This window comes from Acinonyx jubatus, chromosome B4, assembly GCF_027475565.1.
Source record: "Acinonyx jubatus isolate Ajub_Pintada_27869175 chromosome B4, VMU_Ajub_asm_v1.0, whole genome shotgun sequence".
In the NCBI taxonomy this organism is placed as follows: domain Eukaryota; kingdom Metazoa; phylum Chordata; class Mammalia; order Carnivora; family Felidae; genus Acinonyx; species Acinonyx jubatus.
Window position 1 is genome coordinate 73,122,162 of NC_069387.1, and position 26,702 is coordinate 73,148,863.

General features: G+C 57.5%; 1 protein-coding gene across 10 annotated transcripts in view; it reads right to left on the bottom strand.

Moving 5' to 3' along the window:
* The window catches only part of HDAC7 (histone deacetylase 7), a 36,566-nt gene extending 13,505 nt beyond the window's left edge, over positions 1-23,061 (bottom strand). The window contains exons 1-10 of one of the 10 annotated variants that reach the window (XR_008300225.1): positions 6,691-7,817; positions 6,401-6,451; positions 2,728-2,915; positions 2,497-2,587; positions 2,174-2,285; positions 1,422-1,537; positions 1,079-1,204; positions 655-746; positions 343-453; positions 21-201 (exon numbers count right to left, since the gene is read on the bottom strand). Coding sequence is in view for 9 of the 10 variants with exons in the window: in XM_027035972.2 (XP_026891773.2) it covers positions 21-201; positions 343-453; positions 655-746; positions 1,079-1,204; positions 1,422-1,537; positions 2,174-2,285; positions 2,497-2,560; positions 2,728-2,915; positions 6,401-6,451; positions 6,691-7,021 (1,372 nt within the window). In the remaining variant the exon portion in view is untranslated. Of the gene's footprint in view, positions 1-20; positions 202-342; positions 454-654; positions 747-1,078; positions 1,205-1,421; positions 1,538-2,173; positions 2,286-2,496; positions 2,588-2,727; positions 2,916-6,400; positions 6,452-6,690; positions 7,818-12,368; positions 12,472-21,649; positions 21,674-22,325; positions 22,642-22,786; positions 22,893-23,040 lie in introns of those variants that run through there. The other 9 variants (XM_053226156.1, XM_027035975.2, XM_027035977.2 and 6 more) reach the window with 9 other exon arrangements.
* Positions 23,062-26,702: the final 3,641 nt, after the last annotated feature.

Sequence of the window (26,702 nt, forward strand, 5' to 3'; positions counted from 1 at the left end):
GGAGAAGCCTGGGAACTCACCAGTCAGCAGGGGCGCGTGAGAGACTGAGGGATCGAGGAGGAGAATGGGCTGTAGTCGAGAGGACAAGGGGCCCCCAGACTCAGACTCCAGGCTGTGGGGCAGGAAGAGGGGAGCATGGGGGCTCCCCAGGACCGGCCCCCGAGGGCCCAGTGTCGGATGGGTCCTGCGGTCAGCATCAGCCTGGAGAGAAGAAGGGAGAAGTCACAGGGGGGAAAGATCCCTCCCAGAGAGAGCGGTGAAAGTGCCAGGGTGAGGTGGTAGGAGAAGGAAGCGAACAGAAGCTGGGGGCTTGCAGTGGGGGAGGGCGCCTCAGCCACTCACCCTGGCAGGGGCGGGGAGCCCCAGCGTGATTGCGGGCAGCAAGGACACTGTCGGCAAGGCGAACGGGGCCAGAGAGGTCTCCTGCAGCCGCAGCCGCTGGCCCAAGAGCGCCTGCCATGGGGAGCAGGGCAGGGGTCACCGGTCCCAGACCTCTACCTCTGGGCACGCCTTCCCCAGAACCCCCAGGAGGCTCGGGTCCAGGCTGCCCAGACCCTGTGGCCCCAGCTTGGTCACGGCTGCTCGCTGAGAAGAAGGCTGAGCCTCAGAACGGCCCCCCTGCCCCCCGGAGAGCCCAGCCTGGCAAGGCCTTACCTCCGAGCCCAGGACGGGGTTGGGGCCTTGCTCGCTGTCATTGGGGGAGCTGCACCCTGATGCTGGTGTGCTGCTGCTACTGGGGGAGGAGTCTGGGGCAGGGAGGGAAGCACAGTCAGAGGCCAAGCGTGGCCAGAGCAGGGCCAGTCCCCCTTCCCCAATGGGCGGCCTCTGCTTCCTGCTTTCTTCCCAGAAGGGCAGGAAGAGGGCCAGCCACTGGTCTCCAGTGCCTCTGGACACTTTTTTGAAGGTGACCCTTCTTCTGGGCAGACGTCAGCTTAGCCAACAGTACGGGGCTGGCAACTCTCCCCCCTAGCAAGTGTGTGGGACACATCCTGTATGACCATGCACACTAGCCCTGTCTGGGTGGGACCTGACCCAAAGGGATAACACCAGCACCTCTGCTCACCCTGCTGGCTCTTACCACCGAGGGTCTCTGCAGGCCGCCGCCGGAGACTAGGCGGGGCGCTCTCCTTTCTGAGCAGTGGATTCTTCCTCCTCTCCAGGGACTTCTTGGGCTTGTAGCGCAGCTTCAGGTTGGGCTCAGAGACTGTGGGAGCACAGCGTTACTTGGCCCCACACCTCCCTCCTCCCAGTCACCTCTGAGTTAAGGTGAGAGAAGGCAGTGCCTGGGAGAAAGCAAGCCACTGGGGGCTGACCTTCTGCTCCCCAGCCAGACCCTCCCACCCCTCCACACTCCCAACCCGTGTCCAAAGCCCTGACCCCTTAACTCCCCTAGAGGGTCTCCCCCTGCCTGTCCCACTCGCCTGTCTTTCGGAGAGGGAAGTGTTCTGGGGGGTCACTGGGCAGGCTGGGAACAGGAGGCAGAAAGCTGCTAAGCATAGAGCGAGCAGCTCCTTCCGTCTCCAAGGGCTCGAGAGTTCTGTGGAGTGAAGGCACAGGTTGCTTCAGAGGGGTGGAGAGGCCCAGAGACCTGGCAGCCAAAGGCTCTGCAAGGGCTCTTCCTGAGCAGGGGCCTCCGGGACCTGCTAGGGGAGGCAGCAGCAGCTGACAGGGCCAGGCACTGTGTGGCAGGACAAGAACAGGGGCCATCTCCAGGTGGCAGCATTGGGCCACCCTTCCTATAGGCAGCCTCCAACGCAGGCCTCAAATCTAGGCCTAGGAGCCAGGGTCCCAGGGCTTGCTTGGGTCCCAGTCACACCGGGAACTCTTTGTCCCGGCAGGAGGAACCTGCTCCAGGAATCAGGATTTTTTTTGGTGCTTAGGGAAAGTCATAAAGAGAAAAGGGACTCGTGTACGGAAGAAGAAAGCCAGCGTGGTATGTCGGGGTCTCGGTGAGGAGTACGAAGGGCTTCGGGTGGGGTGGGGAGAGATAATTCAAGGAGAAAAGGGGGCAGGTGTCGGGTGGGGTGGACAGCATTATAATTAGAGGCGAGGGGTAAGGGTCAGGTGATGGGCACCTGGGAGGCAGAGGGGGAGAGTACGAGCGAGCGTGCACAGGCTGACCCGTAGGGAAGAGGAGGTGAGGACACGAGGGAGCCGGCGGGGAGCGAGTTACCTGTAGGGAATGCTGGGGCTATTGGGATGGACTGTTCTCTCTAGGGCTGCCTGCTGCTTCTTTAGAATCACCTCTGCCAGCTTCTGCTTGACCACACTGCTAGCTACGGCACCTATGGGGGTGGGAAGTCACGAATGGGTTGGGGGTGGATGGACGGTGGCCTCCCTGCCGCATCCTCCGCCCATTGCCCCGTCCCCTCCCGTAATACGAAGCGGCCAGGGGCCCTGGCCTGCTCAGGCGAGAGCCAAGCCCGTGGCCCCACCCCTTCTGCGAGGCCCCGCCCACACTCTGCAAAACCACCCCAGCCCGCGTGGGGTCCTTACTTCGCTTGCTCTTGTCCTTATTGAGAAGCTGCCGCAGCTCTTGCTCCTGCTGCCCCACCTGCAACTGGGGCACCGGCGTGTCCATTGGGAGCTGTGGGCAGGGCCGGCCGCCCAGGAAGGGGCAAGGAGTTGAAGACTGAGCCGAGGGTCTGGGAGAGGCGGGAGGCAGGGAGGGGGGCTGGGGGCGGAGCTCGAGGCCACCGCGGCGTGTGCGGGGAGCTCTGACTTTACCCTCATGGGTTCCGCTGAGCGCTGAGGCAGGCCTGCTGCGAACAGCAGGTGGTGGTGCAGGTGCTGGGGGTGCTGCAGGGCCAGCAGCGCCGGCTCTGGCGGGGGCTCCACCGGGGGCCGCTGGCCCACCCGCAGGTCCATGGGCTGGGGCTGAGGGCCTGGCGTGTCCGCTGGGGGCCTGAGGCGGCCTGGGGGCACACAGAGAGGGCAGGGTCAGCAGGGAAGTTTGAGGGAGAAGGTCAGGACCTAAGCAGCCTCCTCCAGGCTCACTTGACAAGGGCAAGCCACCCTCAGGTGCCTTTTCCTCACTTCAGTCCTCACCGCGGTCCCATGAGAAAGGAGGTCATGTAACCATACAAGGTTAGGCTATCGAGGTAGCGCTCCAGTCGAGCCTTCTGACTCCAAGCACGGCGCTTTTCCACTAAACATGTTGCCTCTCCAGAGCAGGGGCTGGGTGCTGGGAGGATTCAGCGACGGGCTGCAAGCCCTATGGGGGAACATTCTGGGCCCTGCCATCTCCTTCTCTTCTTCCCGGATGGAATGAAGATTTGGCCGGACTGCCCCCTAATGAACTGCACTCAAAACAGCTAGCCCGCGGGCAAACGGTCCCCTTTGTTCAGCCACCAGCCCTAGAGGGCCTCATGGGCTCTTTCAGCAGCCACCCTCCGGTACTCTATCCCGGGCCACAGGATAAAGAGGCAGTGCCCTGAACCTGCGGCTAGCCTTGCCCCGCCATCCTGAGCCTGCACGGCCCTATTCGCAGGGCAGCTTCCTCAGCTCCCGGGGCCCATCTGCAGGGACCTGCCTCCAGGCACCCTCAGGCCAGCTCTGGGCCTGGCACTGTAAGAACCACAGGCTCAGCCGCCTCTTCTCAAGCGCCCTCTGCACCGAGGCCAGGAGTACCTTCCCAAGGCTGTGGGTGCAGGACCTATTTATAACTAGCCACCAGACCAGGCTGTGTGCCCACACAGCCAGCCGGACCAGGCTGGACGGGGCAGCTGCGGACTCTCAGAGGTGGAATGTCTGCAGGGTGATTATCCTGGAGAAAGGGAAGCAGGTAGGGGTGAGAGCAGGTGCCCTAGGACAGAGCACACAAGGGGGGGAACCTTTCTGGAGAAGCCTCCTTCCGCTCATCCAATGCTAGGCATCCCTCATCAGGGGATGACTTTCCCTCCTGGCCCAAGGCTGAGGGGGACTGGAAGGCACTGGGACAAAGCACCAGCTGGGGAGTCAGGGAACACAGTCTCCAGGCCCAACTCAGCCATTACTACTCATTACCTTAAACCTCTGGCGCATGTGTACGCATGTCTGCAAAACACTTTCACCCTGAAATCCCCTATAGGCCCTGGGAGGTAGTTATTACTATTTCATTATCCCAAGTGTGGAAACTGAGGCTCGGGTGAAAGGACCTCTCCAAAGCCACCCAGGAAACAGAGACAGCGAGCATGGCTTCTGGTCCCACCCAGGCCACTGCTCCACCTCTTTTTTCCCATGGACTTTCAGGAAGTCACCAGCCCTCATGGAAGTTTCTCAGTGGACGAAGGAAGAGGGGCTCGCGGTAGGTTGCTAAGGGGCACCTGCTCTAACATGCCCTGACCGGGGGAGATGGAGACAAGCAGGGAGGTGCCCACCGCAACTCTTCGGATATTAAGAGACCGGAGGGGACGGCTGTGCACCCAGATGTGCCCTGCAGCAGGCAATGCATGGCTTCCGTGTCCCCACCCCTTGTTCATGCATCCACCCAGGGAACCCAGATTCTCAGTCTGGTGGAGTCTAGGAGGCCTCTGATGCTAACACCCTCCTGCCAGGAAGGGTCTCAGTCCTCCCACATCTGGTGTCCTGGCTTCCTGGGCTGACCCCCCTGATGATGCAAGAGGGACCTCAGGGAACCTGAGGCAGGCCACAGGACGCGGTGCTGGCCGCTTCAGCCTCACACAGACCGCGAGGGCCCATCCCTTACGCTGAGTAGATTGACTCTGAGCTGAGAATGTGGGAGGGGCTCTGCCAGCAACCCTGAGAACACCTGTGAAGGTCACTTAGCACGTGGGGGTCTCCACAGTCTGGTGCTAAGCTGGCTTTTTGTGGTCTCCTACGTCCCAACACAAGCCTTTGTCTCAGCCATCAGCTCCTGTCCTGCTACAAGTCCACGTACCTTTTGTCCTCTGAGCTTTTGCTCCCAACGACCCCCTGGTGGTACTGTCCTCACTCCTCACATTCTACTTTTCCAAATCCTACCCTTTCTTCCAAGTCCGGCTGGAATCCTCCCTCTTCCCGGGACTCAGCCCAGTGCCCCTTGTCCCTCCCTCCTCTGGACTCCAATCAAGTTGGAAGTTCTGTGCCCTATAAGCATAGCATGGGCAGGTACCGTCTGAGGTAAGCTCCAAGGGCAGGAACTTGGTTTTGTTTCCTTCTCACTATCCCAGCACCTAGAACGGTACTCAGCACAGGACAGGAACCCAATAAATACCGGCTGAATCGATGAATAAATCTCTGTGTCCGTCCCCCTAAAACACCTAGGAAGGTACCCTGGCACAGAGATGGGGCTCATCAATGTTTCTGTTTCTTTTTCCGATTTCTGTGTTCTTTCAAAGAAATTACCTGTCTAGGGGTGCCGGGGTGGCTGCCGGTTGACTGTCCAACTTTGGCTCAGGTCACGATCTTGCCGTTTGTGAGGTTGAGCCCTATGTCGGGCTCTGTGCTGACAGCTCAGAGCCTGGAGCCTGCTTCGGATTCCGTGTCTCCCTCCCTCTCTCTGCTCCTCCCCTACTTGCACTCTGCCTTTCTCTCTCTCCCTCTCTCAAAACTAAATACGCATTAAAAAAATTCCATATCTCCATATCTAGGAGGACTAAGTGACAACAGGTGGTGAATCTGTTTCTTGAATGAAGGGGTGAACTCAATCAGTTGTCCCTTGTGTGGCACCGGTCACAAACTACATTCTCCTATCGCTTCCCTTTTTATTGGCGTGTCCACTCTCCCCAACCTGCCTGTAATCTTTCGGACAACCAGGACTGAGGCGCAGAGGATCTCCGGATTCCATTTGTCCCCACCATCTGTAACCATTAGGCGTCAGGCACCCAGTAGGCCCTCTGCGGACGCTGGCTGAGACTAAGGGGAAGACAGTCCTCAGCCCCTCCAGCCCCAGCCCCACAGGCGTGTCCTAGACGGGAGCGAAGCGGAAGTCCTGGTGAATAGGGAGCGGCAGAGGCAAGGAGAGGTGAGAGAGCCAAGGAGAGGGGACCCTCCCCTCCTGCCTGAGCAGCAGGAGGCACCTTTCCATTTTGCAGGGCCCGTGTGAGGACCGAAGCCAACAAACAAGAACGTGGCGCCTCGCCCGGAGCCTCATGTGAGGCAGGGGTCTGAGTATACACAGTAGCTTCCTACTTGCCTTCCTGTTTCACTGCAGCCAGCAAGGACAAGAAGAGCATCGTGCCTTTCCTTTTCCTGTTTTGCTTCCTAGCAATGGGACCAGCCTAGGTCCGAGGCTGCCTCTCTTATCCCACTCCTCACCCCACCCCTACGCCAACTTCACCCCCACCCTCAGAACCCCAACCTCCCAACCCGCTGGCCCATCAGCCAGCTACCCTGCTTCTCTCCCCTTCAGCTCCTCGCCCTTCTTGTGCCCCTTCCATCCTCACTCCCCACCACGGGCTCCCTCGGGCCTGACTCTTACCTGTGCCAGGGGGACTGGGGCAGTGGGCACCCGGGCTCACCTGGGTCCCATCTGTAGAGAGAAGAGAGAGGGCATGAAGGGGCTGCAGGGGAGGGGTGGGGAAGGGATGAGCGGGCCAGGCCATGCAGGCTCCCTGCCACTACAGGAGGTCCCACTCCAGCTTGGGCGCTCCCAAGCTGGCACCTGCACCAGGAACTAACCAAAAAGCAAGGACTCCATCCATTCCTTTCCTCGACTTCCCTGTGCAGAATGAGAGCACTCGACAGCCCTCCCTTCCTCATTCAACTCACCCAGTGACTCAAACATCTCAGCCTGCTGGAGCCCGGTCCACAGCAGGCCCAAGGAGGCCCGAGTTCCCCCAACAGTGCCCTCAGCCCTCCTGGATGTGCTCAGACACCATCCTCCTAGGGCCCAGGCTCCCACAACCCTGAGGGAAAGAGGACTGGAAGGGGAGGTGGCCAGAGGTGGGAGGGCACGGCTGCTGAGGCTGGCAGGTGGGAGATGGGGAGAAGCTGGCCCAGAGAAGGGTAGCTGGGGGCGGCTCAGAGGCCTCCCAGGTGGGAGCAGATGGGAGCAGGTGGAAATGGGGAGGCTTCCACAGTCGGGGAGGGACGGGGTCATGGCCTGAAGATCAAGTCAGAAATGGTGGGAGCTGTGAACTGGTGCGTCTGGAACGCATAGGCCCTGTCTTGTGTCTTGCAGCCTCTGTTCCCCCAGAGAAAAGAAGCTCTCAGTTTTTTCTTTTTGGACTTCTGAAACAGAAGTCTTTTCTTTTGGGAATAGTCACCTCTCCCAGGCTCATAAGCCCAGCCCAGAGCCCCCCTGTCCCATTCAGAACCCATGAAGCTCCGTGGCAGGAGGCCCTGAGGAGCCCAGAGGCCCACTGGGGTAGGCAAAGACAGAGTTCAGATCCGAGGTCCCCTGTCCAAGACGGACACCTTTCCCTTCTGCTATCCCAGCTCAGGGCCAAGGGGACAGGAGTCTAGGAGACCGGAAGGCCACACCTGACGGACACACAGAAGACCTCCTCAAGCCAGATGCAGGGCAGAAGGGATATTTTCTGAATAGCAACTGGTGGGTGCTGCTCTTTTGGGTCTGTGTTTAAGGGGCAGTCATAGTTCCTCTTCCAGAGGCTGAAAAAAGGAGAACTCCCTGTAGGCAGGCACCGCTGGGGGAAGGGAGAACTCTAGGCACAGGGAGCCTCCCATCACTGCCCTCAAACCCTAGTGTCCCATGCTCCAGGTGGTAGGGAATGGCCAGTCCACCTACCCAAAGTCTGCATAGCACAAGTCGATGGGCCTCCTCACAAAATTCACCCTGACCTCCCTCCTGCTCCCTTCCCAGAGCACCCACTCTGTGTCCACTACCTCAACTGAGTCTACGAATCACGGTCTCCATGCTGCCATTTGGAAGCCACGCCAGTCTGCACCTAACACCTTGCTGGAATGAGTGACTCAGCAGCAATGGCTTCCCCGGCCCCCTGCCTAGGACGTGGCATGGGTATTTCTCAAGGTTTGTGAGCCCCAAGGAACACTGGTGTGGGAGGAAGCAGCCCATCCCCAGAACATGGTAACCCCCACCCTAGGCTCTCTTAGGACCTCTTCTTTTCTTCTGCAGGACCTGATTCCCCAAGAGAGGTTTCTAAACTGGGCTCGTGGGTGTGTTCCCACAGGCTGTGCCTGGCTTAGAGTCCTGTGCCTCCAGCCCTTCCCAGTGGGAATTCTCTCCTACCTCCTCTCAGTCCCTGCCTGAGGGCTGGTCAGTGGCAATCACGCTTGGGAGCAGGGCCAAGCCTTGCTCCCCTGGTAACCATGGATTCGGGACACCATGCACTCTCTGGATAGAAGAAAAACTAATGGGCCTGAACTCTGTAGTGTTTGTTACCGGGCCCAAAAGGGATGTTTTGTGATGATGATCTATGATATAAACTCTGTTCAGAAAAGCTGGGAGCATGCACGCATGTGTGTGCGTGTGTTGCCAACAGCGGCTGCTTCCAAAAGCAATTCCTGGAAAAAGTTCCGCTTCTCCCCCAACTCCCTGATTCTGTGCTGACGGCCGATGAGTGCAGAAGAGCCCAAAGCAACAGAGATAAGACCTGTGGAGCAGCTCTCCCGTGTCCCAGAGAGAGGAATGGCATCTAAGAGCACCCAGCAAACGGCTGAATTAAAAACCAAAAGGTGTACATCCTATGGCCCAGGCTTGGCAATGATTTGGGGGATGCTTTTTCTCCTTGTCCCCTCTCAGGGTGCTGTTACCACCAATCTGGGGCCAGACAAATAAAATCAGGACTGAATGGACCCAAGGGACTGAGATCACTGCCTAGGCCTGGACCCTGTTCCACACAGCTCCCAGTCAGGGTGGAAAGCTCTGATTTTTGGAATCCTGGCTGCCCTCCCCACCCCATTTCTCCCTTCTTTGGAAGCAGCTGCCATCAGACTGGAGAGGCAGGTTACTTGGCAATGAGCACCCGAGCCTACCTTCCCAAACCAGATCACCTGACCAAAGGGGCCCCCAAATCCTGGTCTATCCCGGTGCTCTGCAGCCCCCAGAGCAGACACAGGGCCACTCTTCTGTCCCCTGAGCACCTGTGCCAGCTGGTCTCCCACTCCTATCTGGTTGGCCTGGGCCTCACCTGCCCCACAGATGTGACCGTGCCCCAGGGCATGCACAAGGTGGCTGGAAACCTGAGCCCTGCCTGCTTACCTGCTCTCCCAGGTGTTTTAGGCCCTTTGTCAGGAAGAGGGCTTCCCGAGCACTGCCACCCAGAAGCCCCCTGCCAACACCTCTGATGTCTTTTGTGAGGCCGTCCCCACCTTCCAGATCTCCCGACTAGCTGAATAGGAGTCGCAGGAAGGCCTGGGCCCCAGGAAGCAAGAGGAAAGCAGGAAGCGGCAGGAGGCCAGGTCCTGGGTTCAGGGCTGGCTCCCTCCACACCCCACATTACTGTTCTGGTTCTGTTTCCCTGACACAAGCTGGACAAAGCTAGACTCTGCATGGGGGCTGGCAGAGAAGATGAAAGCTGGGGGTGAAACGGCTTCAGGAAGATCCAAGAATAAATAAACATGAGAAAGAACATCATGGTTGCCAGGCCCTTCTGACACAGAGTGAGGGCTGAGCACGAAGGAGAAGAGCCTCTCGAAGGCATTCAGGTCACAGAACCTGAGAACATTAGGAGCCGATGGGGCTTCGGAGATTATTCAGGCCAACCCTCTCACTTCACAGAGTTGGAAAGAGAGAGGGGAAGGGGCTAGGTCACGGTCACCCAGAAGGTGAGCGGTACAGCCAGGCCAGACCAGGGCAGGGGAAACTCAAGAAGTCAATCCCAAATGCAGGCATGAAGTACTTTCATGTGAGTCACTGCTCCAGGGGTTGAAGAGATGGAAACATGAATGAAACCTGGTTCTCACTTTCAAGGAGTTTAAAATGCAGCCCACAGTTTTTTAAAAATTTTAAAAGTAGACTACTTGCCGATACTAAAAATGTTCAGAGTCTCCAAAGGTAAAAGACAAGAACATTCTCAGTCATCCAACTCCCCAGAACTCCCTTAAAGTCAACCCTTTTGAACAGCTTCTCTCTCCCCCACCTTCCAGAAATTCTTTTGTTCATTATTAATTCTATTGCTCATTATCTTGGCATGAAGCTGCTTACTGCTCAGATTTATCCAGAACCCAGGGGGCTGCACACTGGCTAGAAACTCCTGCCACATAAAGTGAGGAACGTGAGGGTCCACAGCACAGAGGACATTGGCTTTGAGGTCAGATAGACGTGGGTTCAAAGTCTGGTCCCTCAGTGACATGCAGGGAGAGCCAGGGACACAAGGTAAGCTGTCAAGCCTTGGCCGCCCCATCGGTAACGGTAATAAGAATATCTACTTGGGGGGCGGGGGGCATCTGGGTGGCTCAGTCCATTAAGCGTCCTTCAGGGCAGGTCATGATCTTGCAGTTCGAGAGCTCAGAGTCCTGAGTCCCATATCAGGCTCTGCTGTCTGCATGAAGCCTGCTTCAGATCCTCTGTCCCTCTCTTTCTGCCCCTCCCCTGTTTGCTCTCTCTATCTCTCTCTCAAAAATAAATAAACATTAAAAAAAAAAAAAGAATACCGCATCTACTTGGAAGTGGCCATCTGAGATTAGCAACACTGTGTATGAAGCACCTAGCATGTGGTTAGGGGTCATGATTAATACCATTTGTCCCTGAACTTGCCTGCTGCCTCCCTCCCAGCATAAGCATTTCAGCATCTGGTCCCAGTGGCACCCTCTGCTCTTAGTTCTACCACAGTCCATTTTCTCCCCGTTGCATTCCTTGCCCCATCTCCTACACCCTGCCTCCCGCCACCACACTCCCCTCCTTTTCTCTTCCATCTGAACTTTTGTAAACACATGCTTCACCGTGTTATAGTTGTTCTAAGCCTTACATTTGCTAATTCATCTAAGGCTCACGACAAGACAAAACAAAAGGTATGAGGTGGTTACTGTTTTTATCCCCATTACACGAGGCAGTAGACTGAGGCCCAGCAGTATTAAAGAACTCGTCTGAAGTCACATCACATGGAAGTGGCGCCACTGGGACTTGAGCCAGGCAACTGGGCTCCAGAATCCGTGTTGTCAACCAATACCCTCCAGGGCTCTCCCCAACACTTCCGCTCCCGCAGGCCGCAGGCTGGCAGGTAGGGAGCAAATGCGGGACTTACTGGGCCCAGGGAAAGACAGAAGAATCACACAGCGCCACAGAGACCAGTACCCGTGGCACACCCCAGCCCTGTGGGAGGTTAGGGAGCAAAAGCAGCCTGTTTCCTCTCTGGGGCCCCCGTGAAGACAATCCTGAAGAACCACTTATAGACGGCAACCGCTGACTTCAAAGATTCCAAGCACTGATTTCGGACTGCATGTGGGAACGAGGAGGGGTGACAGACTGGGGTCTTAGAAGAGCATCGGCTTCATCTTCCCTGCTCTCCACTGCCAGCTACACCCTTTCTCTAGGAGCTCCCAACTCCCTCTGAGGCTTTCATGAGCCTCCCAGAGCAAGCTCTGCTGGGCAGGCAGAGGGGCTGGAGGGGGGGGCCGGCGGCTCACAGGTGAGTGGCCTGGGCCGCGGCCTGCCCAGACAGAGGCCCCCTGTCAGCCCCCCCCCCTCCCCCCGGCAAGGGGATCGAGGCCCTGTGGCTCGGCAGCTGTGGGCCACGCAGGAGGCTGGATGTGAGGCCACAGGCCGGTCCTCCACCCCCGCGGTGAGCGTGCCCCTTTCCCCTCGCCTGGGGCCCTGGGGCAGCTATTTTTAGCTCTTGACACCTGGGTATTTTGCAGCCGCAGGATGTCCGGTTTGGAGTCTCTTTCTGGGAATCCCACATGCGGCTGTTGTAAACAGCCCCACGAAGCGGTGGCCCGAGCTGGGAGCCGGTACCCCCCCCCCCTTCTGCTGTTTGAGATGAATCAAACAGGAAGCAGACGTAACCATGGCAGCGGCAGCTCGAGCTCCCTGGGGGTGGGAAAGCGTCCTTCCTGGCTCCTTGCCCCCCCCCCCGGCCCAGGTCCTCTATTCCGCCCTGTGGCCTCTCCTCCTAGCTGGAGACCCACTGGACGCTGAGGCAGGGGGAGCTGAGCCATCCAAGTTGTGTGCAGCTGTCCCGAGACGGGCACTCTCTGGGGAGCCTCGCCGTCCTCTGGCAAAGAAAACCAGGGGCCCCTCCGAGCCCTGCCCACCTCCGGGAGCCTCCCAGACCACCACTCAGTCTCCCCTGCCTGTCCTGGGTAAAGGTGCAAAGGTGGGGGCGGAGCTATTCGCTCAGAGTGGCTGGATTCTGAGGGCCTGCATTCACTTCCGGTCACCCATAGGCTTCTCCTTACAGCCAGGCCTGCCCCCAGCACCTAGGGAATTCCTGAGCTGACAGGCTCCGGGAGTCTCAGCCCCCTGGTCAGACTGCCTTAGGGTTTCTTAGGTCCTGAAAGCCCTCAAAGATCAAGTTCCCACTTACCCTCACTCCCCTGCTCCAGCAGCTCCAATCCCTGAGATACGAGGTTCACCATGGTATCTAACCACCATCTTTCCTATCATAAGCAAAACATCCTGAGCAGTCAAGATGGGGGCCCCATCTGTAATGTGGGGAGAGGAGTGGAGGTTCTGTCAGTTTCTGCCTTTGTCTGTCCCCTCCCCCAGCCCCTGCCGCCCCACTTAGACCAGCTGCTCCCTCTTAGCAGCCAGCCCCAGACAGTCTTTCTCAAGGGCCAGCGCTTGCCCCAACAGGAAGCACGGTCACCGCCCTGGGGCTGCCTCTCGGAGCCGCTCCTTCTCCCTCCGTGGTCTCATATGCGTTCCCTTGCCCTCCTTGTTGTTCCCTCCGTTTCTGGGCCTTCCTTGGCCAGATCCGGCCTCGTGTGTCCCCCACTCCTGCTTGCCCCCCGCTGCTGCCTCTGCCCAACTGCACATGAGCCAGGAGATGCGTCTTCCTTGGCTCCGCCCACCTATGCCACCCAGGAGGCCACTCAGCCCACTCCAGAGACTGCCAGGGGGAAGTTGAAGTTATAAGATTAATAAGATTAAGATCACTACTTATTTTCTAATTATAATTATTAACGAGTAAGGCCAGTGATGACCCACAACCGTGTACCAAATGCCTACTGTGTGCTCGTCACCATGCTAAGCACCTTACTCATACTATCTCATTTGGTCCTCACAAAAACCCTGTATGGTAGGTACCCTTAGCAACCTCCTTTCACAAAGGAAGAAACTGAGGCGTGGCGTTTTTAAGAAACTTGCAGAGGCCACACAGCTCACGTAAGTGGGTTTCTGGGGCTCTAGGGCCTAAGCTTGTAACCATTACACCGGCACACAGGTCCACCACGTCGCCAGGTGGTGAGGGGCGGCCACCGAGGGGCCACAGGACACAGTGGGTCGCAGCATCTGAAGGCCTGGGCGTGACTCCCAGGGGCAGCGCGTTCCCACAGCGTGCTAGTATTCCACCCAGAAAACATCAACGGCAACAAAAATAAAAACAGAGATAATCATCTCTGTCTGTGCCCTTCACATGCCTTTTGTTTCCAGGAGGCACTCCCAACCCTATCTTCAGTTCCTTTTTCATCTTGTGTTTTCCCTGTTTTTTTTTTTTTTTAAACGTACACGTTACTATTTTATTGTTTCCTGTAAGCAGCCTCCAGCAGGATACAACCAAACAAGCAAACCTCCTAGGGCTGCCATGCAGGGTCAAACGCTGTGTGAAGGTGCTCTGGAAGCCGTCGAGGGCTGTATAAAAGGCAGGTTGCAAAGCCAGAGCAAGTCACCCGTGGAGTGGCTACGTGGGAGTGAATTCCCTTGGGAGGAAAAGCTCTCTCTTTTTTCTCTCTCTCCCTCTCTCCCTCAGGCCTCATACACAGGCAGGGCGGTGGGCAGGGAGCAGACATGGAGGTACCCACCAGTGCTGGAACAGAGCACCCACCTTCAGGTCAGACTCCTGGGGACTAGGAACAGGGTGGAAGTCCATCAGTACCATTGGACCTGGGGCAGGGGAAAGCAGGGGCCACTGTGGAGCCCCTGGCCTGCTCCATGGCCTGGGGGCATCACGGATAGGAGCCCATGAATAGTGATAAGCTATGAATGCTGGCACTCATAGGGATCCCACGTTAATATTAATGACAGTTGAGTACCCAGAGATCTCCATCCCAGTGGTGCCCGGGAATCCCCCTGGTTTTGCCTGTTATTTTGGGAAGATGGCACAGGTCTATCGGGCCATGATTCTCCCAATGACATGATTCCCTTCTGCGGCCAGGGCTGCCCTGGGGATTTGGTCGGCCGGGGTTTTTCCCGATCACAAATCCAGCCAGGGTGCTTTACACAGCCTTCAGGGAACTCCGTAGCCAGATGCATGGTCCTGAGTACTGATTTCGACAGACCAGCTGTGAAGGACAATTTCTGGCCAACTGGGAATTTGGTGCGATGAAAATTCACTGTAGTGGGAGGTGGAGATCACAGACTGAAAAACCGGCATATGCAGCATAATCTCATTTTCATAGAAAATATGACATATAAAGGCACATCAGGAAACAGGGAGGTGTGAAGAGGTATTGTGGCAGTGGTCTCTGACTGCTGGGACTGGGATGTTTTTCAGTTTAAAAATTTTTGCTTGTCTGTATTTTTTGACCACCTGCGATGCACAAGAACTGCCTCTATAATAATAAAACCGAATGTATATGTACAGGTACACACCCAAGTATAAAGATGTCACAGCCAATGGGGAGCAAAGTCAAGGTTCAACTTCTGCTTCCCATGAGAACCAGGACAGCAGGCTTTCATGGACTCGACGCAGTGTATTCTCGGACCCTATGATCGCTGAGGTTCTGCATTATTTACAGCTTAGCATCCCCTGCCTCTCCTGAATCACACAGAAGGCCCAGCACAGGGCTGGGCACCAAGTCAGGACTTACTTAATGAATGCCTGTAGGCTGAATAATGATCATTTCCTGAAAGAAATGCCTCCTGCCTCTTCCAGGGCCACAGTGCTGGGAATACTCACTGCTGACATCACTGACCTTCCCATCCCTCCCCTGCCTCATGTTCGTCTTAAGAGCTGCCAGGGAGGGGCTAAAATAAAGGTCACTCCAGCAGACGCGGCCAAGGTATTCCACATCAGGGCCATCAGGGCGGTCCCATCCCAGACCCTTCCCAGTGCCAGCTGGCGACGAGACCCTTGGGTCCTCTGGCATCCTGCCTCACTGGGGGAGCCTCGGGGCAGTGGAGTGAAAGAGAGAAGAAGGGGTCCACCCTGTGACTTCTGGCTACAGACTCCTGCTACCCCAGGCCCTTATGGGTGGAGGAATCTGGAAGAGTGAATTTGGCCTGGTTTTTTCTGTGAACTGGGGCTGGGCCCAGTTTCTGTTCTTCATGTCTTTAACATTCCCTATCCCTGACCTTCAAAAATATGAACAATAACATTAATAATAATGATGAATATTCTGTGTGCACTGGCTTCATACCAGGCATGGCACTAACAATATTTATCTTAATCTTCATAACAACTCCATGAGGTCGAAACCATTACTAACCTTCACATTACAGAGATGGAGAAACTGAGGCACAGAGAGCCAAGTGCCTGCCCAAGGTTACACTTAGCTGTTTGCAGGAAAAATAGGGACTCTGCCAAGGTCATCCCATTGCTCCCTCTGCGCCCTTACTGGAAGGCTCTTCTGCGGGGCTTTGCAATGGGCACAGGAGGGTCCCAGGTGAGAATTCACATCTGTGGGGGGCTTTAGAATCCACCAAGTGTTTACATGTGCATCTGAGAAAATTCCCACTTGGAAGACTAGGAAGTGAAGGCTTAGGGGCCTTCACAGCCTTGCACAAGGTTCCACAGCATCTGGAATCAAACCCAGGTCTTTGGCCTCAGAATGGTACACTTCTTGCCCCTAGATCAGACAATCCCGCTCTCCAGACGGCCCGGCCGGTCTGGAAGAGAGAAGCACGTCCCTCGCACCATGGAGATGCAGCCTGCACTCAGCCCCTCGCCCGGTGGGGGTGGGGGAGGGGGGTGCTGTGCCAGCACCTCATCAGCGTCTCCACCGTGACTCACTCCTGGGACCCAGGGGAAACACAGCCCTGTGCAGCGGGCAAACACTGCCTGCCTCCTGCCCCGCCTCCAGCTCCCCGCCTCCACATTTGCTAACCGAAACCCGGCTGCTGCTATTTTTAACCCTCCAGCTCCCCCCCTGCCTGGGGCTCCCCCCTTCACCCCGCCCCCACCCCCTGCCCCAACCGGGTGCCACCAGCCTGTCATTCTGAGAGCAGTTCTATAACCTGAACGCCCCGACGGGTGCAGCGGATGCCCGGCAGGTTTGTGGGGCAAGCAAAACAAGACGGTTACAGCCCAGTTGCCGAATTCCCCCACCCCGGACTCTTTCCGAACCTGTGGCTCCCAGCCTGCCCCGCCTCTCCCGGCCTTCCTGGGAGCTGGGGGCGGCAGGAATGGGACTTCCTGGGCTGGGAGTGACAGCAGGAGCCAGAGCTGGGCTCCTGGGAATGGGCTCTGAAGTGAGCTGAGCTGTACTCCTGAGGGGGGAGAGGGTAGCCCTGGTTCTTCCCAGGGCAGAGGCTCTTCCTGAAGGCCCAACATCTCTGACCACCAGGGTTTCTAATCCCTGCAGGCTGGGGGCGGGGAGGGGGGGGGAGGAGAAGGAAGTGGGGAGGTGGCAGGGTGGGAATGGCGTGCCTCGCCCTGGGCCCTCCTTACTAAAAGTCCCCTCCCCATCCTGCTGTGGGGGTTATGGAGGGGCCTGGGTTAAGCCTGAGAGGGAAGGCCTGGGAGGCTCAAGGAGTCCACGGGGTCTGTGCACTGAGCAGCCTGAAGGAGGCCCAGAGTAGAATGCCAACAGAGGCGGCAGGGGGAAGGGGCGGTAAGGGGCTCTGCTCTTACTTGGGGGCTCCTCTAACACTAGGTCTCTAAGGAAAGGGCTGTACCTCCCTGCAGCCTCAGCTCCTAGGTCCACCAGGGAACACCCCCACTTTCTCCCTTCCCCCACAGAACAGTGTGGAGGTGAGAGGGTCTGAGGCTCCTGGATGTGAAAGTTAGCCTCCTGGGAGGGGGGTGGGGTAGGACCTGCAGGGGGACTAGCTGGTGTCTGCCCCCTGGGCTGAGAGTCTCATCCAGCTTAGGGAGCAGATGCCAAGGGCCCAGGAGAGGCTCTGGGGCACCTGGCCAAAGGACTCGTTCACGCCTTCTCTCCTGTCTGCACCCCTGATTGTCCAGCCTCAGCCCTCTCTCTTGCCCTGTCCTCTCTGATGCCTGCACCCCAGAGCTTCTCTCTGATCTATCCTCCCTTCCAGGGCCTGGTCCTCTCTAAGTCTTGACCTTCTCCCTCCACAGTGACTCCTAAGCCAGGCAAATAAATCCCAGTGGCTACCGAGGCAGCCAGGCTAGACCCAGAGAGGAGGGACTTGGCACGGGAGTTCCCAGGTGGGGAGATGGGGAGGAAGGGGATGAGGCCGGAGGAAGGCAGGCTGGTGTCAGGAATGGGGTGGTGCTTGAGAGCTCCTGGGGAGACGGTGCCGCCTTCCCAACACCCAACACTTACAGAGGGCCCTGGCCTCTGCCCCACGGAGGGAAAAGGCTGTTCCTCGGAGCAGCGGAGCAGCCTCGATCTCGGCCCTGTCCAGCTTCCCCTCCTCCTCTCCCCCTCGGCCAACCTCTGGGGGCTGCTTGGGGAGCAGAGACCCTGCTGCCCTCTATGCCGGGGAAACAGGCTTCAGCCCTGAGCCAACGCTCAGTCCAGGTCCCCCACCTGGATCCAGGCAGTTCCCCAGCATTGCTCAGAAGCTCTGAGGGCCCTCTTCTAGTCTGGGGAGGTGAGAGAAGACATTGATATGTCACCTTCTCAGGCCTCTCCGGGCCACCCTGTCTAAGGACGTCCCACCTTGTTATTGTCTATTGCTGCACCCAGTTCATTTCCTTCTTAGGGCTTATCACAGTGTATAACTAGATATATACACTCATTTCTTTACTTGCTTACTTGTTACTGTCTGTCTCCTCCACTAAAGTGGAAGTTCCCTGAGGTCAGACGCTCAGGCCTATGTGTTTACTGCATCTCAGTGCCCAGTACCTGGCACCCAGCAAGGCGAGTAAGCCTCCCGATGAATGGATGAATAGCTGAATGACTGGCTCAGTAAATGGGGCCTCCTGGCTGCCAACATCACCTTTATGGTAGATGCTCAACAGTTCCAGGATTTCGTCAGGGAGGAGAAAGCAGGATGTAACAGAAAGAGAAAGGTCAGGAAGCCTAGAACCCGGGGCGGCAGCGGGGGCAGGGGGGTCAAAGCCCAGTTAGCGTCCACATCAGCCCCATCTGGCCCACTGCATCATGCCAAGCGTGGATGTGCGCACACATGCACAGAGAGGATGCAGGGATAAGTCCTGGACTGGTCTCGAAAGGCTTGAGTTTTGTCCTAGATCTTCCTCTTCATAGCCCTGTGTCCTTGGACAAACCATATACCTTTCTGGGTCCCAGCTTCCTCAAAAGAAAAAATGGGAAGGTTAGCCCTGATCAATGGTCCTCAAACACAGCTTTGCAGTAGAATCACCTGAAGCACATGCTAAAATCCAGATTCCTAGGCCCCAACCCTGCAGATTCTGGGCTGGTCTGGAATGGGGCCTCAGGAACTTTTTTTAACATCCTCCCTGGTGACTGAAGCAAATGGTTCAGGAACTTGCATTTGAGGACCACGGATGAGATCGTGCTTTTCAGCAAACATCTGGACTTCTACTAAAAAGCCGCACTTACACCGGTATACGTTCCCCCAAAACATGTCCATATTCCCACACAGAGCCACAAATTGCAAAGGTGCACAACTATACAGATGACATACGTCTGTACCACACGTGTGCGTACTCCCAAAACACCCAACAGAGAGCCACCACATGGATCCCAAACTGCCACGGAACCACCATATGTACATACCCAGCCCAGGGGCACACGAACAGACCCCCACCACACACCCGGCGTGTGCACACACACCTGTCACATGTTGACCCACGCTACACAGACACTATCCTGAACTTATTTTCCCTTCTGGGAACCAGTCCAGGACCAAAGGAGCTATGCTCTGCCGATGAAAACATCCCTCCCGCCTCTGTCGCCCCCACCCTCACCCCTTGCTCCAGGCAGCAGGCTGTTCACCTTCCCCTTGTAGAGGGAGGGCTGCTGGAAGAGGACAGTGGAGAGATGGAATGAGGGGAGGTTCTGAGCCCTCCCCCAAGTCCAGCAGCCCCTCCTCGTCCCTGCCCTCCCCCTGCAAGAGATGCAAAAGGACCTACACCCAGCTACCACCCCTATCGGTGCTCACTCAGCCTACTCACCTAGATTCCCAGGTCCCGGTTCTTGGAAGCCAAAAGAGCTAGGGAGGTGGCCCGATCTGGGGACTCCTCCTAACACTTAGGCTTCTAAGGAAAGGGCTGTCTGGGGGCACCTTCCTGCAGTCTGAAGGCCTGGGTCCCCCGGGAAGGTTACCACAGAAACAGGGGGGAAATATCACAGGGAAACACAATACCCGGCAGGGTCACCTGCTGACCAGGCTTCCTGCTGTGTTGCCCACCACTATCACCCCCCCCCCCCCAACACACACACACACACCATCTCATTGCCCTCATGGCCTCCTTCTCTGGCCTCAGCTTGGGCCTCCTCACCAATGCTCTCCTTCCTGCCTCCCCTGGGTTAGGGGAAGCAGCCTTATACAGAAAGTCTGCCCCTCTGTGGTTCTAAACAACACCAGGGATGGCCCAGAGCTGAGCCCCCTACTCCTAATCCTACCAACACCCCCACCACAGGAAATCAAAGCTTCCTGCCCCAGAGGAAGTGCCCCATCTAGTGAACAAATCCAACATACACAAATGCACAGTCCTGGACAGATGCCCTCCTCCCAGCTCTCAGGCCTTACTCTGGCCGTGCTTCTAGCAATAGCTCATATGTCAATATAGGCCCCAGTCTCAAGTATGACTAAGAACACGCCAGGGCCAACGTGTGAGAGGTGGGCATGGGCAGGACCTAAGCCAGGCCAGGGGTGGGGAAGGCCAGGAGAATGGGCACCAGCACAGTTAGGTAAGGTCTAGTTCCAGCCCCACTCAGCTTACCATTCCCTGGCTGGGTGACCCTGGGCCTCGCCTTCGCTGATCTTCCCCCGGGGCCCCTGCCAACTTCAGAATTACCCAGCTCTTAATGAGAGGCCAGGAGGAAGAAGACAAAGAGGAGGTTGGGGGTTACACCAGCTTCTGCCTTCCTGGTCCCTGACAAGCGTGCCTACAGCTATACGAGGGTCCCCACTCCCCACCCCCATCACACAGGAGTTTCTCATTCCCAAGCGTTTTCAGTGAGGATGGGGGAGAGGATGGAGAAAGGCCAAGTCCCAACTCTCACTCCCAGAAGCCACCAGGGATGAAAGCTGGGGTCCACCCGGCTGCCTGAAGAAAGTTGGGGGTGGCATAATGGCCCCCGCACTGGATGCCAATCCACTTCCTTAGGGTCAGCCTCTCCTGCTCTGTGCTCTGGGAAGCGCACCTGAAATTTTGTCTTCATTTTACTAACGGGGAAACTAAGCTTCAGTGTCAAAGCAGAGCGATCAGTTTAGAGTCTTGGGAGGGTCAATGCAAGACCTGAATGCAATCTTGCCAGACTCGGGATCCCAGCCGAAGACCAAGTGGCCAGAGAGACACGGGCCCAGAGACTGAAGCTAAGAACACACAGGCCTCAGAAGAACACTGCCCCAAGGCCATTCTAGATGTAACACCAAGAGGCCACACTGAGCCTGTCTCTCCCGGGGCCGGGGCCGTGAGGAACATCAGAGGACTAAAGGCAAGGGAGGAGCCGCAGCGGGTCCAGACCTGGTTTCAGTCCAGGTTCACTGGGTACAACACAGCAGGACTGCTTCGTGCCTCAGTTTCCCTCAGAAGTGACTCCAGAGAAGAAGAAAATTACTTATTTACTGAGGTGGGTGGAGAGAACAGACCAGACAGTGAGGAGGATGAGATGATAAGCAATGAGGAGCTAGGAGTGGCTTGCAGAAGCCAGAGAAGGGGCTCAGCAAGTACAAGGGGGTCGGTGAAAGGAGAGAAGAGTGTGTGGCGGCCAAAGCACTTTAGGGACCTGGCCTATGGGGTCCTTAGTGGGGAGATATGGCCTGCCAAAGTACCCCATTAGTGGGGAGGGAACTGAGTCACAGTCCCCTTTCTTTCAGCCCAGTGGCTGGGCAATGGTCTTGAGGAAGGTCCCCGTGGGTCCTGGTGCAAGTTCTGGGAACAGGCTGATGAGTCCAGATGTCGAGTCCCCAGCAGGGCCACTGAGGGCCAATGCCTCATTCTCAACCTAAAAACTGGCAGGCGGAGCTGGGCCTCAAGCAGATGTTGAATGTGGGTGTGGGATGGGATGGGCAGCAGCAAGACAGCCAGTGTCCAGATGCAGCGGGAGGCCTCCGTGTACACAGGACAGCCAGCAGAGACGAGGGAATGGCCGGGGAGTTGGTGGGAGGGGCAGCAGTGGCTGGGGAGGTCAGATCCAAACGGGCAGCCAGAGAGAAGGAAATGGGGCTGGGGGAACTGGGTGGCCTGTAGGCTCCAGAGGGCTCTCTCCTAGCCACGGGCCTAGAAATTCTGGGAGTCAGAGCCCAGCCCAGCTGCCAGATTTGCCCCCTGCTCACACTCCCTAGCACCAACAGACCCCAGGCCTGTGGGGGGGGGGGGCGCACATCCTGTCCCCCACCCCTCAGTACACAGTCTGCGGTCCCCACCTTCCCGCACCGCTGCCCGCACCTCAGCAGCTCACTTGGGCACAGGTGTCTCTTCGCCCTGATGGGTGAGCAAGGGTGGGGGGCGGTGCTCAGCGAAACCTCACAGTCTCGGACCCTCCCTCCCGGGGATCACTCCCCCCCCCCCCCCAATCCGCCGCGGAGGGGTCGGAGTACGGCCCTCCCCGGACCCGCGGAATGGGGGCGCTGATGTCCAGCGCCCCTAGTCCGGCCCCAACTCAGCGGGTCCTGCCCTTTGCCCTCCCGCTTCCAAACCTTCCGCCCCGGAGCACCGCCCCCTCCCGGGGCCGCGGCGGCCGTCCCTCCCTCCCGGTCCACCGGTCGGTCCTCCCCGGGCTTGGGGGTGATGGGACGCCGGGCCTGCGCGCCAGCGGCCCGGGGCCTCCAACTCCCTCCCTCGGGCCTGTCGCTGCCCCGGGGCGGGCGGATGTGGGCGCCCCGCGGGAGGCCCGAGCCCTCCGGGCCCGGAACCGGCCCCGGCCGGGGGCCTGCCAGAGCCCCGCAGAGCCGGGCGGGGCGGGCGCGGTCGGGGGGCGCACTCCAGGCCGGGCCCGCGGGCCGCGCGGAGCCGGAGCCGAGCCCGAGCCCGGGCGGGCGGCGCTGGGTGCCGCGCGCAGGGCGGGGCGGGCGGGGCGGGGGGCGGCAGCCCAGTACTCACCAGCGCCGGGGCTGTGCATCCAGGGGCCGGGGCCCTCAGAGCCGGGGGCTCATGGCGGGGCGGGGGGCTGGGGCGCCGGCCTCACATCCCCCCAGTCGCCGGCGGCTGCAGAGCGACTGAGAGACGGCGAGAGGAAGGGAGGGGGCCGGGAGGGGGAGGGCCCTGGCAGCCCGGCCGGCCGGGTAGGATGACAATGGAAGGAAATGCTTTATCTGAGTCTGAGAGCGGGCCAAGGGGGAGGGGAGGGAGGGGGCAGGCGCTCGCGGCCCGGGGACACACCACCCCGGCAGACACTGCCCGGCGCGGCGCACGGGCGGCGGGCGGACACACCGCGCGGCCCGGCAGGCAGCGCCGAACCCGGAACGCGGGACGCGGCCCCTACCCGCGCGCGGCCGCCGCGCTGCAGCCCAGCCCCAGGCGCGGCGCGCCGACCCGCGCACAATTCCCGGAAACCCAGATACCTGAGCGCACGCAGCCTTGCATACACAGGGTACACGAGCGCACAGCCCTGTTTACACAGGGCAGAATCATTCGCACAGACACACTTCTGGGAGGGACCCCCGCGCTCGCAAGTGCGTGCACGTACAGCCCACCAGCAAACAGCCGCACACAGAGACAGTGGGACGCTCGTGGACTCCCAAGTCCCGGGCAAGGAATCCCAGACGGACACCACCCCCCCCCCCCGTCCCCCATACCCCTCCCCAACACGACTTGCCTGAGGAAAGTTCCAGGATCTGATTTGAATCACTGCCCAGCCCTCCCCCTCGCGCCCCCCCGCCCCCCACGCCTGCTGAGGGGAACAGAAGGGTCCAGCCTGTTCCTATTAAAAGAAAAAGGGGTTGGGGGTGGTGCTGATTTTGAAAGTTTTCTTTTTTTAAAGAAATTTCTCAAGGGATTTCCTTCCCTCCTCTCCTCTTCCTCTCTTCCTCCCATTCCTCTCCCCCCACAACCCTCCCCCCTTCTTTCCCCCTCCCGGTCCCTATGAGTCAAACTTCAGCAATGTGCCCAGTGTCTCCCAGTGCATTACAGCGGATCACAGAAATGTTCCAGTCTGTGAGTCGGAATGCAGCCGCCTCCAGCCCTCCCTCAGCTAATAAACTCAGCTCAGGGCCAGCTTTGCGCAGCAAGTCTCTGCGCCCCCCCTTCCCCCCACCTCAACTCTTAACAGGACCAGAAGGTCAGACTGGGGGTCAGGGGCTGAGGACCTCTCCACTGTGCTTCCTGGCCTAGCCTATCCGCCCTGTGGCCTCTGGCAATCTGCTGGGTGGGAGACCGAGCCAATGGCTCTGGGACAGGGAGAGGTCCACCACCCACAACACTAGACTCTCCTGTAGTGTGAGGTTTCACCTCTGGAAGGCAGGATGCAGCTTCCCTCTGACTTCCTCCCCATCCTACCTCCCTCTATCCTAGGAACCCCAAGAGTCTCATGACTCTACAGAAGGAGAAACGTCTGTAGAAGAGGCGGCACCATGCCACATAGGAAGCGAGAGTCCCCAGTGGCCTAGGAGGGCCTGGCCATGGCCCGGTCCAACTTCTGACCACAGACCCCTGTTTGCGTGAGCCCAGCCCCAGCCTCAGTACTTGTTGCTACCTGGAGTTTTTAGCAGCTGCCTTCCTGCTTCGGTTGCTTTCCTTGTCTCACGGCTCACTCAGCAGCAGATCCAACCTCTCGGCTCATGTTAACTTACCCTCACATACTCCTTGCCTGGCATCCAAGCCCTCCTACAGCATGGCAACACACTGGGCACATTCTGTCTCTCTCTGTCTCTCTCACCTGCCTCCCTCTCTTCACTTCTGTAAAGAAGTAAAATGAACTTTTTAAAAGTTCGTTTATTTATTTTGAGAGCACGCGCCTGTGTGTGCACGCGAGGTGGGGTGGAGGGGACAGAGGAAGAGGGAGAAAGAGAATTCCAAGTAGGACCCTAGCTGTCAGCGCAGAGCCCAACTTGAACTCACGGACCGTGAGATAATGACCTGAGCCGGAATCGAGTAAGGGTCGGGTGCTTAAGCGACTGAGCCACCCAGGTGCCCCATCCCTTTCTTCATTTTTTTTCTCGCTATTTTGCCCAGTGCCTCCTGGTACTTAGTAGTCAGTAATGTTAGTTGTTATTTCTCTTATCATTTCAGCTAAACTGGGCTGCTGCCTGCTCCCCATCATGCCCTCGTGCCTTCCTACTCCCTTACTTTGGCCCATCACATTTCCTCTAAAAGTGATGCTCTCCCAGTCCCTTGCTGCTCCTGTTGAAATCTTTCCCATCCTCAAGGTCTCTACCACCATCTCTAGAAGGCTTTCCCGGATTCACGTAGCCAGAGGAATTCTTCTCCTCCTTTAAAGGACCCCACCCCCACACCACCAACAGTCTTGCTCTGTACACTGACCTTCATCCACGTGTCTCAACTCTCTTCCTTCCCAAGAATGTTCAAGAGTGGACATAACCTGAGCCCAGCTACTGCCTTTAGTCATGGGTGCATTTCTTTTAGTGTCTTGCTAAGTGCCTTGCTCGGAATTCAAGCTCCCTATGACTTATTTGTTGAATTGAGACAGATGTTCATGACCTTCAAGGACCATCCCCCTAGCCGGACACCTTTTTTTCCCATGACTGCCATGCTGACTCTGCAAGACACACGTTCTACCTCAGGTGCATTCTTCGCAGCTTTCACCTCCAAACCAGATGACTCTCCTTCCAGATCTCTCCTCTGTGCCCACGGCTTCCAGAAAAATTGCTCAGTTACTTCAGACTCCCAGCCTCTCCCCCCACCTCACCAACTCTCTCTTTTAGCCCCACCATGCCCCCCACCTTAATGCCCCCACCAGGACTCCCGTAGTTATTTCTGGACTGAAATCGGGCCCTTGTTTGCTCATTTCTACCATGTGCATCATTCATGTATTTGTTCGTGAGCCTCCTTTTTCTTTTTGACCTAATCACTGAGTTCTCAGAGAGTTGAGCAAAAAGGGTATCTCCCCCTGCCTCTGTCTATCCCCCAAGTGTCCAGCACCTTCCTACACACACCAGGACTCTCTGTCTCCAAGGTAGGGCCAGGAAGACAGCATGTGAGACCTGCCTCAGGGAAGCCAGACTGTGTCCCTCCTTCACCGGCCAGCTTACTTCTCACTCCATCGCCACCCTCCCACCCAAGGCAGGATCTTAAGCCAGTTTCTAAGTCACATGCCCCTTGCTAGGATATGTTAGGGAGCCTCCAGGGGTCCTGAGAGACACAAGGCAGAAAAGCGTAAGTTACCACTCTCTCTCTACCGTGGTTGCCATGGGAAGTTTCTCTGCTACGCTCTTGAGTCAGGCCTCTCCCAGGCTGCTCAGCCAAACACCTAGCAGAAGAGATTAGCCCCATAGGACCTGCCTCAGTTCCCTTGAGTCTTCCCAGAGTCTCTGGCCAGTACAAAGCCCGAGGACACACCCCTTCTGCTTCTCTTCGGGCTTCTGGGCCTACTTGACCTTCTCTTTCTCCTCTCCTTCCCTTACTTGGCTACCTTTAACTGACTGTATTCCATGTAGCAGCCCTATGCTACCCTCTTTGGCAAACATTAGATCATTTATCCTTAATAATCCTTGTTATGCTCATGATTAAAGTATGGCCCACAAAGGTTAAGAAATCTGACCAAAGTTACCCAACTAGTAAGTGATGGGGCCATTCATTCATTCAACAAATATCATTGGGTGCCCCCGTTGTGCCAGGATTCAAAGCTCCAAACAGTCCTCTGGTCTAAACCTCAAGGCTCTGAGACCACTCCTGTCCCAGCCTTCTAGATGCGGTGGCCAAAGCCACGATCCCTCCCTAACCCACACTTCCCACACACCCCCCACAAAGCCAATCAGAAAGTGCTCATTCCCCAAGGCCTCGGTGAAATCTCAGAGGACGGCCATTTCATTGGACTGGGTTGGGCCTTGCATTCCAGTTTCCGAACCTGGGATCAAATGCCCATTCACGGGGTTCGGGATTTGCAGAGTGATGGGGGAGGTAGGTCTCCAACTCCAAAGAAAGGGTTTCAGGGGACCAGATATAACAAGTGGAAGGCAAGAAGGCAGGAAGGACGGAGGGAAGATAATTAGGATTTATTGAGCGTCTCCTTTAGCAGAGTGTGCTATTCAAGGCCCTTTCACTCATACCTCATTATTGCCCACATTGTTGGACTGAGCAAACTTAAGCTCAGAAAGACAAAATGATTTGCCTAAGTCCACAAAGCCAGTAAGTGACTTAATCCTGAATGTCTGATTCAGAGCCTATGCAGTCTCTGTGGCAGGTCAGAACAATGGAGGAGCTACTGCCAGATCTCCTGCCCCAGTGTAAACCTGGTTACCTGAGGACTCAGCTGACCTACGGGGGACATTCTAGATGCTAAACGTACCTCCTCCTGGCCCC